General features: G+C 39.3%; 2 protein-coding genes across 5 annotated transcripts in view; both read right to left on the bottom strand.

Moving 5' to 3' along the window:
* igsf9b (immunoglobulin superfamily, member 9b) overlaps positions 1-7,531 on the bottom strand; it is a 41,037-nt gene extending 33,506 nt beyond the window's left edge. For all 3 annotated transcript variants that reach the window (XM_080432269.1, XM_080432271.1, XM_080432272.1), the window contains exon 1: positions 7,008-7,531. The gene's annotated coding sequence lies outside the window, so the exon portion shown is untranslated. The remainder of the gene's footprint in view (positions 1-7,007) is intronic.
* Positions 7,532-10,883: 3,352 nt separating this feature from the next.
* tmem230b (transmembrane protein 230b) lies at positions 10,884-13,753 on the bottom strand. 2 transcript variants are annotated; one of them, XM_080432773.1, is made up of 3 exons: positions 13,413-13,753; positions 12,540-12,669; positions 10,884-12,391 (listed from the first exon to the last, which is right to left on the bottom strand). In XM_080432773.1, the coding sequence occupies exons 1-3, from the start codon at positions 13,506-13,508 to the stop codon at positions 12,261-12,263; spliced, it is 357 nt and encodes a 118-aa protein (XP_080288899.1). In that variant the 5' UTR covers positions 13,509-13,753; the 3' UTR covers positions 10,884-12,260. The 2 variants fall into 2 exon arrangements, with proteins under 2 accessions (XP_080288899.1, XP_080288898.1); XM_080432772.1 differs by having other exon boundaries at positions 10,884-12,398; positions 12,544-12,669.
* Between the last annotated feature and the right edge of the window lie 1,918 nt (positions 13,754-15,671).

The raw sequence follows: 15,671 nt of genomic DNA, 5'->3' as shown, positions 1-15,671 counted from the left end.
AATCATTATTGTGCTACATTCCCTTTTGCAATGATGCAAAACGGTTTTGTCTTGTGTTATAGGCTACTGTAAATGCAGCAGTGCATTTCCGCCCCTACCTAAAAGCCCAAACTAACTTTCCATTAAGCTGTGGCATGTTTAGTTCAGCTCAAGCCAAGGTGACGGAAAGAGAGCCTTTGGTCAACATGAAAAGTAAAACCAATTCAGCTGTTGGAAACACTAAAAGGTAAAAAGAAAAACGATTCATCTGTTTACAAACAAATACTGTACATTTATTACACAGTGGGGACTGCACCACCGGACGGAAATTCAAATACAAAGTGGTCTATGACCAAACAATAAAAGGAACAAAAGACAGAGAAAAGTTCAAGAAAATCAACAGTTAAAAAGACTGTTAAAGTTCAACAAATGCGGGCACAATGCGTAGCGCAGGGGTAAAGTTCCTGCCCAGCACCCCAGAGTTTTAAGGTTTGACCCGGAGGCAGCCCATTATTCCGAAATCCCAATAGTCAAACAAAAATGTTAGGTTAGTTGTTACTGTGAGGTTAGGGTTATGCTTAGTTATAATAAACACTGTGGGAACAATGGTACTTGGGACTAATGGCATGGCAGCATTTGGCCAAGCATCTAGACAGGCACTAATGGCGATGTTCGGAGGAGGGAAGCCGGGTGGGGAAGGTGATCTTAGTCGCTTCACATACTCCTACGGGCCGGGGCGGCACCTGTCAGTGGGTCATGTTGAACAGGAGGAGTAGGACAGAGGCGCTACATCCTCCTGGTGGGGGCTCCTCACTGGCAGGTGAGCCACTATACGGTACAACAGCAGTGGCAACAAAAAAGGGGGTCAAAATATGTATACAAATCTATAAATGCACAATGTTTCCAAAGTCAATGAGTAATTGTGTAAAACAAACATGATTATATGTTTTCCATAATTGAGCAGTACATAACCCATATTTTGGGTTCATAATAGACCTCACGTAACTTTGCCACACCAGAACATACGACAGATTTATGGAGCAAGAATACACAGGCGTTGACCCACAGAGAGTAAGCTTATTACACAGGAAGCCTGGAGGGGGGGGGGGTGTCTGTCTACAGGTGCAGTGGTAGGTAGAAGACAACCAGGTTATTTCCTCAGGCAGCGGAGGAAGACAAGAGAGCACTTAATTGACATATAAACAGACGAGACCACAAGAGGCATCTCACTCGGAAGAACATATGGATGACAAGAGCTTCAGGGGGAAAACCAGAGCGCATTACATACCAGGCAACAGTAACAAGTGCTGTAACTATAAGAAGTGTAGTCTGCAGAGAGAACTGTCTGACCCACACATAATACCTCCTTAATTAGTGAGTGATAAAGTGATTCAATTATTTTTTTATCTCCCACCAGACTTGTAAAACAAGACTTAACTTTCACAAAATCTGACCCTTCCAATTTTCTAAAAGAAAATACAGTATCTGGCCTTTTGGTGGAAATGATTTTAAAAAAAGTCTGTAACGGTACTATTAATGTATACTGTTAAACCTGGAAGCATTTTATATTACGCTTTAGTCATATCAACAGTGGGTCCATAGTAAAATCCTCAGTTTTCATTTATCCATTTGTAACTTGGTTATATTTGAACACTCTCAGAATTAAATGATTTTACAGTGAGGATTCAAAGCTTTTTGTGCAGTGACAGGGACTTTCTCTGTACACTGATCCTCCTCATGAAAGTATCTCAGGGTAAGTGGATATTAACAATGGGACGTATCCAAGTCACACAGCCATGAAGACAGCCACTGACAGTGACCCTCAACTGTCTCTATATCAATACAAGTCCGTACCTGACACCACTGCAAGATCACATGGCAAACAATAGGATAGAAGCACAAGATAGTTATTTTTGAACATATCTGTATGTAATAATAAGCCTCAGGAGCCAAACACAGCTGTTGTACTGGTACTATTTAAAATATTTAGAAGTTAGGTATCAATTACATCCAGATTAATTACATCACACTGAATCAAATAACAACATGCTCGTGAAATGCTTATAGGTCATCCATACTGAATATTCATACGACATAATGATGTCAATAAGGACTAGGAAAGAAGAGAACGAGAATGAAAACAAATCCCTTTGATTCGCCCACAGAAAATTGTGTTTGAACAGCGGGACATGTGGCTTGGTAACGTGCATGTGGGGATGCCTTCCCCTGCGGTTGGACTTCTCACGGGATCTCTTTGACACAAATTGCTTTGGACCAAGGCATGACTTGGACGGTACTTTCGGTCACACCCGGTTTAATCTCACCCTGCCTGCCGCTCCCAGTGTTAATAGCGTAATTGAATTGGAAATCAAATTAGAGAGATATCAGGGGCATGTGTTAGCTATCTGGTCGTGTCTGTAAGCAGGGTTTTTCAGACAGCATATCACTGGTGGCCCATGGCTGCAAATAACCAGACCAAACCCAAAGGGATTGATCTGATTTCCCTGACGATAAGATCGATGATCTGCCCCACATTGGCCTTCCTGAGCCATCCATCAATTACACTATAATCTATTAAGACTGTTATGTCTACAACTCAGTCAGAATCACATCATCTCAGCAAAAACACTCCACATCATAATAAATAATACTTGTAGAATTATGTCATTGTACGTTTTTCCTGTCATGCCATCCAGACTGTATTGAAGAGGGAATACATAGATGCGTAACATAACTGACTTGGATTATGCACTGGTAAATAAGATGGAGCTAGCCTAATTCAGCTAATTTAGCAATATATTTTGAATGGATGGGGATGCATCCATGCAAATTGCATCGAAAATCCTAGGCAATAAACTGAAGTGTAAATTGAAAACTAACTTTGAAATGTTACAACAGGTACTGGGGTTAATGGAAGCAGTGATATTATAATATATATTATAATAGACCAATAAAATAGCTATAATACAAGGGGGAAAATATCCTTCATTATGTGAAAGGCACTAGAGCTTGGAAATGTCTCCCTCATCGTTCAGTACCTGAACAGGCTCATCAGTGATGCTGGCAACAGAGACAGGGCCTGATAAGCAGCAGCATATACTTTCTTGGTAGTCTCTGTCTCACATGGCCAGATGATCAGAGATCTCTGCCTAATGATACAGGATATGTCTGGTGAAGTCAATGAATGGGATAATTTAATGGGGACATTAAAGAACCAATGCAAATACTTCAGAGGGTCCTTTATACTGGGATAGTATCCGGATTGGTTTTGAAAGCAGTGGGCGTAGGTTTGTTACTGCTGGTTGTCTCTGGCGTCCAAGCCGGATTGAATTTTGATTTCCCCAGACATATGAGTGGGAGAAGATCACGTCTGGCTACGCGAGACTACTTTCTTGGTAATCCGTCTTAATCCTGACAAAGGCTGTAGCCTCAGCGCAGGCCAGCCTGACCCGAGGAATGAGAAGTGTCACTCAGGCAGGCTGACACTATCACAGGTGCATTGCAGGACCTCAGACAGAGGAATACTGTGTATCTATCACACAGAGACAAAGACACCAATTTTGCTACTAGTGTCCATGAACTTGGTTCATTAACATAGGAATGAGATAACCTCGTTCCCAGGCTTCTGGCAAAGAACTACAGCTGAAAGTGTCTACAGGGCATAACTTCTGTTGTATGTACTTCCCCCAGAAGCTGTCTTTTTTCAACAAATCATAACCCGGTTTTCATGCCCGCAGAGTGCAAACAGACCTAACAACATAACTTCCTTGGGCGGTAGGCTACTTCTGTACTTACACTATATAGGCCGATAATTAAAATGTAACTGGTTGGACCAGCCTGTACAACACAGAAATCAATGCATAGATTGTCTTCTTTTTTTTCCCAATGAAGTGTTGGCACACCACCATGCTTTGGCAACTCTATTGACATTTATTTCAACAATAGGAAATGAGCAAGGGTTCGCTGATTACAAAGTACGGCCAATGACTACGGATTGAACGCTGGTCTCGTGCTGTGATATAATGATTGCTGGCAACCCCACAGCTACAGGGTATCCCAGCCCATTGACTATAATGTGCAAGGCAACAATGAGTACGATTTGTGTTGCTCATGCACATGTGAAATGTAGAGCAGTTCCTCACTCACGTGCACAACAGCCAAACCCCATCTCCACTGTCAGTGTACTGTAATTAGACAGTAATTGAACATTGGGCAAACTCCCTGTCTGCTTAATATAAAAGTGGTGGGATGTGTATAGGCTGTTATTATGTTTTTTTCTAATAAAGCTGATTCGGTAAGGCAATGTCAAAGGAGGTGTGTCTGACATGTGTTTGGTGTGAATGCTATTAGGTCTATCCCCGATTACTCACATCCTCCTTTAGCCCATTTAGTCCTGGAAAGAATCTGTGTCATATTAAGATTTCTTTGGGCTATTCAAAAATAGCAGATCTATAAGATCATAGTGCGGCACTGAGTGCCGCGCTATGAGGTTGTAGATCTGCTATTTTTTGAAAAAAATCGTGAAAATGTGTGCAAATCTTTGAATACATTTTTGATTTCAAATCTTTGCTTCTGGGGGTCCCTGGAACAAAATATTTTCAGATGGGGGTCCGCGGCAAAATACGTATCATTTCAGATGGGGGTCCGCGGCAAAATACGTATCATTTTGGGAGGTCCTTGACATGAAAAGGTTTAAGAACCACTGATATAATAGCAACATAAGTAAAAAGAAAAAAATATATATATATTTAAAAAAAGAAAACTGCAATAATATTTGAGTTACAAATGTTCGCTTTAAAGAATATATATATTGAAAGATTTTCACGATTAAAAAACAAACAAACAGATCTACAAGCTCGAGTTCCGTGCTATGAGCTTGTATATCTGCTATTTTTTAATAGCCAAAGAAATCTAAAAATGACACACAGATGCGTTGCCGGTCTTAATGGGTTAAATCACACAGCCGTTGAAATGGTTTGTCCTACCCTATCCCAACCTTTAGAGATAAGTCAGTCCCATGGGAGATAAGGTTACTTACAAGACACTGCACTAAGTTAAACTAAGTGAAATGAGGGTCCCAACGCATGGGCAGGTAACACCAGAGCTGGAATCTAAGACAATCACATGTCAACTGTGTCATTTAAGGGCAGAGACTAGTCACAATGCAAAAGTATTTGGGAGACATTTAAAGATATACACTCAAAACTTTTCAAAAGACACGTATGAACCGCATTTCACCTTCACTGAGTCAACACTGCATCTATACGAGACTTTGTCAATACAATGGTGCCATTGATGGCACAAGTTGCGTTAAGACTTCCTTGTGCACTCCTTTTCTAATCTCCTTTAGATCTTAGAAAAGTAAACGCGTTCAGAGAAAACTCTTACAAGGAAACAAAAACTTCAATTATGCATGGTTGTTTTCACCTTTAATCTCAGTCCAGGTTCATTACATACCACTAACTGGAAAAGTTCTGGACATTCAAACATGTTCAAAGTAAATGACAACAGTCCAATTATCAAGCGGATACTAGCTCAAATCTACAGTCACTTTTGGCTGTGTCCTTTCAATGTTAGTCCATGACTGTAGCATCAGTCATGATTAAAAAACAGCAGCCGTCTCACTCACTTAGAAGAGTTCTGGTGGTTCTATGATAGTATGAACCAACATTTCCTAGAGTTGACTAGAGTAATTAGTATAGACTACTATGACCAGGATACTGAAATATATATAAATGACTTATGGCATAGGTTTCCTACTCACTATCATAATATTGGAGGGAACATGACATATTAATGATGATAACCTTTGACCAACATGCCACCCAAAGCATACAACACTGTTAAAGAGACACTGAAGCTGAAGGAAAGCCTTTATGCTTGTTTTCACCACTGTGATCGCAGAGTAGGCTACTGCAGGTCTGTCCTGAAAGCAACATATTTTTATGTAAATGATAACTATATGATTTGATCAACTAATGGACAAAACTGCAATGTTCTTATTGAATGCTGTGTACCAAAAAAAGTGCTGACCTTTTTTAAATACATGCAATTATGTGACCGGACATTAGATGTTCTGTTCTTTATCAATAAATACATAGTATGGGTGACTATTAATCTGTTGCCCAGAGGTGTTCACATCATTTCAAGGGGAACAGCTAACATTGTTGTATGCAACATAAGTAAATATATATAAAAAAAACGTAAGCTTTAAATTGACTGATCAACTCTGGATGTAGAATAAACTGCCCAAACTCTGTTGATTGCTGTGGTTTTCAGAATACATGCAATCTGAAAATCATTTGTGGACCCAGGTTCATTTCACAGCCTGATGCGCATTCTCTTTGAATAGGCCAGTTGGTTGCAGGAGGGGTGTGGATGGAGTGCAGATGTATAACCTACTCTACATGTTGATATTACAGACGGGAATTAGTTAATAAACTATACAGTAGGCTAGCAAAGTGAAGAGAAAATTGCCAAAGTATCTGATCCAAATAATACCAACCCTCGAGCCCGTTTGTTTCACCCCAGAACACTGTATTGGTTCATCTTCAATCCACCCTCAATCCACCCTCACACACACACACACACACACCCTCGCAAACCAAAACAGGTGCATCTTTTGTCTGAGACATTCACAACGTTAAGGGTGATGGAGGGACCCCCTCTATAAGGAGAGGAAAATAAAAACACACTGTTGAACTGTTTACTGACCATTGTTTTCACTGTCCATGCAGTATAACCATGGAATCATGTTTAATTGTTGGGTAGATTCGGTAAATCAAACATAATTCACTATCATTTGACAGAAATCACACATTATATAGAGCATAATATGCTGTGAGCAAAAATGTAAACAAAGGCGCAAGATGTATATTACAGCCTTTGGAACAGCATCGTGCAAAGAGCAATGTCTATTATAGACTGAGATTCCTATTTGAATGTTATTATCAGAAACAGATGTTTTGAGGGAGGAAATTATAGGTCCAGAAGTGGTTTTGCTGGGATGCTTCACCAGCTGTCCTTACCTTGCCTGAGGCGCAGTGTTTTTAGCTGAAGTTCCAAGTAGAATCTCTCAATCCATCGATGTGGTTCTGCTTCTTCTAGGCTACTTGTCCTCTAGTAGGATATCAATGCTTATTACTTTAAGACTTCATTGCGTTTCTCTTGTGGGAAATTGATAACGTTTAAATATAGCTCTACGCAGGTAGTGGTGCCAGTTTATGTTTACCGCGAACTATGTCCATTTCTTGTCAAAAATAAAACCCAAGAAAAATCGCGGAAATCCGTTGATGTCAGCCTTCATAAATCATCCTTGGAGTTTGTGTGGGAAGAAAGAAGAAAAAAAAGGTTAGCCTACGATCGATTTGTGCGCAATAAGTCCATTTAAAGTTCCCATGCAGTTAAATGTCCGTTCACTAGCTTTGTCCCAAGTTGGTGGAAGTAGACTAAGTTTTTATAGAAATAGTAAAAAGCGTTTCAGTGATTAATTTCCTAATTTTTCTAGTATCTAAATAGTGGTTCTGCTTTAAAAATCCTCTAAATAAGCGCACACTTCATAGAGAAAGCAAGCACGTTTCTACAGCCCTACTGGTGATACTACCTCGAGGTGGTCTCTCCTCCCATTCCTCCTCCTCCTACTACACACGCACGCGCGCGCATATACACGCACGCACGCACGCACGCACGCACACACACACACACACACACACACACACACACACACACACACACACACACACACACACACTACTGTGGATGTACAAAAATTCGAGCGCCTCAGACAAAAGCGCCTTTCCGTGGGAACGCAGGCTACATACTATAGGTTCTAAAGTACAGAGAAAAGAGAATGATATGGGGGGACCCAACAAAAGAAGGATATGGGGGGGACCCGACAAAAGAATGATATGGGTGGACCCAACAAAAGAATGATACAAAAGGCTTCGATTTGTAGCATGGTCCTCGCACCATGAAATATGTCGGGGTTCAGGGTTCTTAAGCTGGCTCCAGACCAATCCAAATCGGCCCGACTTTGGGCCGATTTGGCTTCGGGAAGCGTCGGCCAGTCGGTTAGGGGTCCGTCGGCCAGTCGGTTAGGGGTCCGTCGGGACCTTTTCGGCCGACCCAGAGCCGACCGAACATGTTCAGCTTTTTAGCCGACTGGCAGAGCAGTGGCAGTGACAACAAAGGGCTGTCGGTGTTGCCAGATTATGTGAGAGAAACAAGCGACCATGTCTATGAAAACCTACATTCACTGTTTCTCGTTGTTGCTCCCAGAGAGAGAGAGAGAGATTGATTGATTTGACCTAGTTTTGCGCAGTTTTGGTGCGCAACACAACCCTCGTTTAAGTGAATTGCTTTCACCTGCTGCTGCTGTGTGGAGCGCAGTGGTGGAAAAAGTACTCAAATGTTTTACTTAAGTAAAAGTATCAATACTGCAATGTAGAAGTACTCCGTTACAAGTAAAAGTCCCGAATTAAAAATGTACTTGAGTGAAAGTACAAAAGTATTGGTATCAAAATGTACTTAAAGTACCAAAAGTAAAAGTACTCAAATGTTTGAAAATAGCAGATCTACAAGCTCACAACGCGTCGCTTCGCGACGCGTTGTGAGCTTGTAGATCGGCTATTTTCAAATAGCCTAGGTATAAAATAGAGCTAAAGTGGTTACTGTATGTTTTATAATGTAATAATTTATATCTGCAAAGTAACTAATAACTAAAGTTTTCAAATAATTGTAGTGGAGTAAAAGTAGAATATTTTCCTCAGAGATGTATGGAGTAGAAGTAAAAGTACTGAAAATTAGAAATACTCCAGTAAAGTAAAAAATCCTCAAAAGTGTACTTAAGTACAGTACTTGAGTAAATGTACTTAGTTACTTTACACCACTGGCGGAGTGTGCGCTACAGGGCATATCTCCAAGCCAGGGTGACCTACCCAGGCACATGAAATTCATATGCAGGCATAGTAGCCAATTGAATGAAATCCGCAAAAACGGACTCATATACTGATACAGAACCATATATTGGCTATTATATTATGGCTGTCGGGTGGAAATCTTGTATGTTCCTTTTTTATTATTATTTAAAAACAATTTAAAATCGTGAAAATAGCCAATCTACAAGCTGTAATTATTAATAATTAAGAAATACTATATTTTAAAGAGTGAAAAATCAACTAAAGTCATTATTAGTGCAAGTTCATTCACATTTCATTTGAATGAAAATAACTTGTGGGTAAAATACATTCTGTGAATCTAATGTGATTAATGTGACCCCTACTTCAGTCAGTGAAGTCCAGGGCTGAATGTGACATATTGAGACCTATATAACTAAATATTGGTCATTTGCCAACACATTATTTTGTGAAATAAATGGGTTATATTTCACAGATAGTTATACTATTCTTATAATATATTAAAATACAATGATCCTTAACCTTCAAGTTAAATGCATTATTTCCGTGGACTTAAAAATCATTTTTGGACTTAAAAATCATTATTATTTTTTTGGATGGCCTTCCTGCCCTGGCAGGAAGACCGGGCAGGGCCTTTGTGCCCTCCAAAAAATTACAACACCAAAGGCCAAGTGGCCTTGCCCCTAAAATGACGAAATTCCAGGCTTGAATGCAATAGATGTACTCTGAGTCTGTTACAAGTAAAAGTCCAGAATTCAACATTTACTTGAGTAAAAGTACTAAAGTATTGGTATAAAAATGTACTTAAAGTACCAAAAGTAAAAGTATAAAAATGTTTGAAAATAGCAGATCTACAAGCTCAGAACGCGTGCATCGCAACACGTTGTGAGCTTGTAGATCTGCTATTTTCAAATAGCTTATAGGTATAAAATAGGGCTAAAGTGGTTAATGTATGTTTCATAATGATTTATATCTGCAAAGTAACTAGTAACTAAACATTTCAAATAATTGTTGTGGAGTACAAGTATAGACAATTGGAAATACTCCAGTAAAGTAAAAGTACCTCAAAATTGTACTTAAGTACAGTACTTGAGTAAATGTACTAGTTACTTACACCACTGCACGTCAGTGAAGAAAAAACGCTGGGAACATCCCTAAGTGGCTTTGCAGGGAAACAAGCCCAAAGTCGCTTATAATAAGCAGACCTGGCAACGCTGGCACGCTAAAAGTCAAATTAGCACATGAATGGCCAGTCGGCTGACAGACTTAAATGGTAACTTTTGCCAACCGAATACCAGTCTGTTGCAGTCTGGAGTAGTCTGCAATAGTCTGGACGAGTCTGTTTGGTGCGGAGTTGCCTTATTGTTTTTATGCACACACTGTAAAAAAAAAAACATTACAAAAAAACAACACCGCACAATTCCATACGTTTACTTATTTCCCCCCCCTTTTCTACTTTGTACATATTTTTATACATGTTTTATATGTGTTGATGATATTGTATTTTGGTGTTATTTTTATGCTATGTTGATGAATTGAAAACATAGGACCACAATGGAAACAAGTCCCCAGGACTTTTTTTGTGTGTAAAGTATTCAATCATCAATCAATCAATCAAATCAAAACATTATACTTAGCCTATATAAGTAGGCTACCATTAGGCTAATTACAAAAATGATCAAGCCAGCAAAAGGCAGTTACATCATTTATAAATTTACCCCCCTCGGGGGAATTGTGGAGCATTGTCAGGCTCTAATTTGTTGAACTGCCCTGCAATGCTGCTACTAAATTGATTCTTATAGTGATATTGTTTGCCCTTTGGTGGCCTATTGAATTCTAGTTCCAAATGAAATATTTTGAATAGAAATAGGCTTCAACACCACAAGGTGGCGATAAAAGACCTGGAACAATAAGCACTGATTTAGTGTTGGGAACTTTTTTCAATGTCAAAGCCAAACTAAACTAAAACAAAGGAGTATTTAGTGAAAGTGAGAATTAGAAGCTCTTTATTGCCAAGTCCAATACATGTACAAGGAATTTAAATAATTTATGACATACAACAAGCAAGCATAAGTAACAAGTGGTCATTACTATCCATAAAGAGAGAATACAAAGATTTAACTCCCAGTAATGTGATATAATACAGACATATGTCTTCAGATGGTATAGCCTTACAACACAGGCCTGATCAGCACACCCTAATTAATTTGCAGGGGTTGACATCATGACAGCCAAAGGTTGCAAGTGAAAAGGCATTTGATGTAGGGCTGTAGGTTTGTCTACACACTTGACAAAGTTTACTCCCATAGGCCAAAGTAACAATGTGGTGATCAAATGATTCGAATTAATGAGACGGAACACATCTGGAAGGTAGAACAACTATTACACCTGAACCATCATGTCTGTGTCACCCATCACACGACTGTCACTCCTCTGGATTAGCCGAATTTAAACTTTGTTGCATGACCGTGTTACTCGCCAAAACAGATTTGCTTTTAATTAGAGGTCATGATTTGGTTTTCTTTGGTGTAATTTGTGCTTATGGAAACTGCAACCAGGTATCTCTTGAGAATGAGACCTTGGGTCTCAATGAGATTACCTGTATAAATAAAAGGTAATCAACTAATAATCTAATTATGAATTTATAAGCAAAGATAGCCCCCCACCCAGACAAACAAAACAAAACAAAAACCATACAATATTTTGAAAAAACTAATTTCACATTTTAAGAATGAAATGATGAAGATTAAAACATAATTTAATTATCTGAAAGGAAAACAAAGAAGAGTTGGCTTTATACAAAAAAAATGGCATTATCTTGGGGTGATAAAAAATGCAATGAAATAAATTACAGGAACATAAAATCCTTTAACACAAATGCTATCTGGTGCCAGTTTATGTTGGTAATTGTTACAATTATAATTAGTTAATTTAACCACTTAAGCCCTATTTTATACTTTGTTGTGGCACAGTGCCACGCTACGCCACATATTTATTTCCAGCAGACTTCTGCAATGGCTACACTACACCAAGGTCTACTGTGGTTTAGCAGACACGGATGTACTGTAGCAGACAGTGCATGATTCTGATCAAGGCAGGCATGCTCTGGCTGGCCGAAACGTGATCCCCCCCCACCAAAATTATGACCAAATGGTCTCATGAGTCATGTGACAATGCCTTTGTCTGGGAAGTGGACATTGCAGAAGTATTCTTGAAAAAATAATGACGCTGATGCGACATGCTTGTAGATCTATTTTAGCCATTTTGGAACATTTGTGAATATTTGCGCCTACAATGGCATGCCCAAAATAATAATGTCAGGTTGAAAGTCGTTAAGCTTTGGGTTGACTGAAGATTGGCAGCATCTCAATCGAAGTCTGGGATGTCGTCATAGGAGTAGCCTCTGTAGCCTTTTGATGCATAGTAAGCTATCCGTAGATGGTAGAATCCAGGTAGGAAGACAAGGATTCCAATGATAAGCACAGGTATAGTCCGGTCTGTGTGCTAAAAACAAAAGAAAAGAAAGAACATATTGACATGTTGGAGCTTTGAATTCACAGACACAGCAAGACACAAGCAAATTGGTTGATAAATGTTAGGCATAGAATGTAAGGCAGGTGTTTTTCATACTGTACTACTGTATACTCACTGTGCCAACGCCAAAGTATCCAGCGAGGAGGAGAGAGCCGATGATAATTAACAGGGAGCCAATTAAGAAGAGAACAGTGGCCAATGCTATGGCTTTGTATGGGACTTTGGGTGGGTCCTTTTTGAACTGCAGAGGATGACAAAGCACATTATTTCAATTGTCTGTGCTTTAAGTGTGATCATGAATGTTTTATTATCCCTGTTCTCCCCTCCTAGTTTATTGTGTTAAGACTGTATTGGCTACAGTCTACTGTCTAATGGAACAACATGGACAAAGTGAAGTCCTGCGACTACCCCATACTGTACGACATATTTCCTCTTATATCAGTCACTCACTCGTGATCACTTATTTCACTTAATCGATTATTCGCCCTCAGTGATTGGCTACAGTATTTCTTTGGCTACTGTTTTTTTTCTTGTCTATTTTACTTGTCTAGTACTGTATTTATTATTGATTTTACATTTCTGTACAAACAAAAAGAACATGACACTCAGTTTGCGCATACATTCTCACTTCAGGCACTACAATTGAAATAAGCTCTCCTCTCAAGCTTTTTTAAGTTTGAATCCTTCTGACAGATATGAATAAATATATGTTCATATGGATTTCAATCAATCGTGTGTGTGTGTGTGTGTGTGTGTGTGTGTGTGTGTCCAACCAACAGGATAGATCATCTCAAGATCAACAAGCTAAACAATGGAGAATAATGATTTGTATGGTTACACTGAGAATAGCCTATCATTATTGTTAGTGATTTCAAACTAGGTTTCAAATACATTGCAACATGCAGTTAGGTTTCAAATACATGCAGGGCGACAGACATTAAAACTGCATTCGTACATTGACTTTTTATTTTGTTCCAGCCTTACCTGTAAATCAATGTAGCCGTCATCAGCACTCGATAATCTGGAATATCTAACATTACTGTGAGGACTGTCACTTGACACAATGTTACGAGCTGGCATTGTAATGGCGTTAACGGATCACAATGTTATGTTAGCAATCATGACTATGTTGCACCCATAGAGTTGGTTGCACCTGCTGCCTGTGTTGGATGTCTCCTGTCTCGGTTGTGTAGCCACAAGCTTGTGAACTTTAATATACCACAGAGTAATAGAAAGAATACATATAAATACCGACTCAAACGCTTAAAATAACGTTGAAAATCAATCAAATCACATGTAGACTACTCCTAATCTTCCGCCGCTACATGTGAAGTTCCGCGTTGTTGCCAAGGAGTACATTGAAGAAGGAGTGGTCACCCAGAATCAGTCGTGGAAAGTAAGTAAGTACGTACGTACATGTACTCAAGTACTGTATTTAAGTACAATTGTAAGGTACTTTTACTGGAGTATTTCCAATGTTCTACACTTTTACTTCTACTACATTACATCTCAGAGATTGATTGAAAAGAGATGATTTGAAAACTTTTGTAAAAATAATAAAAATCTACAAAGTAACTAAACGTGCATTAACCACTGTATCTATTTTGGCTATTTGAAAATAGCAGATGTACAAGCTCACAAAGATTGGTAGGCCTGTACATTTTGAACACATAGGACATTTTGCATGATGAGTACTTTTACTTTTTGGTACTTTAAGTACATTTTCATGCCAATACTTTTGTACTTTAAAATTTTGAATTCTGGAGTTTTTCTTGTTTACTTATTTTACTTTGAGTATTTCTATAGACCAATTATTTGTTTACCAACATTGAGACTGGATGCACAGGTGATTGTTTCATGCAATCAATTCTCAACCTGTTGTTTCGGGGTGCGCTGGTTTCAGCACACCACGACCTCCTCTTGTGTGTTGGCTAGTGCTGCCTGCGCGCCCTAGCGAGACCTGACAGAATGGGTTTCATTTGCAACCGGTATGACGCTTGCAACCAATGTGACGTTGTCTGTTAAGGGGTCTATATTGCAGTACTGTACTGATACTTTTACTTAAGTAAAAAATGTGGGTACTTTTTCCACCACTGCGGACTCACCCATCAATGTTTCATCTCCAGTTTGCCTCCCAGACACGGCGTGCAGTGTGACGTATATGACCTCTCCTTGGTTATCGATCGCCACTGTCCCATGCGCTTGCGCGACTTGCTCTCTTCTTGTTCTACGGCGGTTGGCATCCATTTACCGCCATCTATTGGAACTGGGTGGACATCTGCTGCAGGGCAGGTTACAGTGTTTTACTGTCAATGGTCCACGCCTTCATTTTTACGGTCTATGGTCCACAGTCCCACGGTGGTGGAAAGTACATTTACTCAAGTTCTGTACTTAAGTGCAATTTGGAGGTATTTTTTACTTTACTGGAGTAGTATTTCAATACTTTGACTTCTACTCCTCAGAGGCAAATATTGTGCTTTTACTCCAGTACAATTATTTGAAAACCTATCTGCTATTTTCAAAAGATTTGTTTGAAAACTTGTGAAATGAGACATTCTGCATAATGAGTAGGCTGTAGGCTACTTTCTACTTTTGGTACTTTAAGTACATTTTGATGCCAATACTTTTGTACTGTTTTACTCATGTCAATTTTGTCACAGACTTTTACTTGTAACAGAGTATTTCTACATTACAGTATTGTTACTTACTTGTTAATACAGTCTGGATGGCCGAGCGGTCTAAGGCGCTGCGTTCAGGTCGCAGTCTCCCCTGGAGGCGTGGGTTCGAATCCCACTTCAGACAGTAATTTTTCACTATGAATTGAGTACAAGAGGACTCCAATTGTAACAAGCTGATGGCTTTTTAAAATCCTATAATTTAGTTGACCTTGTAACTGTACTTTCATGTGCTTTTTGACTGCAAACTTCTAAATAAAGTATTCAATCAAACCTCATCTAGCTAAAACCACAAGTAAAATAAGGAGACAAAGTAACGCAACTCACAATAATCTCAATCTGCATCACTTCATATTTGACACAGGAGGGCACTATCGAGCTAATTTCTTAGTACAGGGACAAACGTTCAAGGTGGTCTAGTGCAGTGGTTCTCAACCTGTGGGTCGGTACCCCCAGAGGGGTCACCTCATGATGATATGTACTCAATTCATAGTGAAAAGTTACTGTCTGAAGTGGGATTCGAACCCACGCCTCCAGAGGAGACTGCGACCTGAACGCAGCGCCTTAG

Source organism: Gymnoscopelus braueri, assembly GCF_963280865.1.
Source record: "Gymnoscopelus braueri genome assembly, chromosome: 7".
In the NCBI taxonomy this organism is placed as follows: domain Eukaryota; kingdom Metazoa; phylum Chordata; class Actinopteri; order Myctophiformes; family Myctophidae; genus Gymnoscopelus; species Gymnoscopelus braueri.
This window is presented reverse-complemented; position numbering and strand designations above follow the sequence as displayed.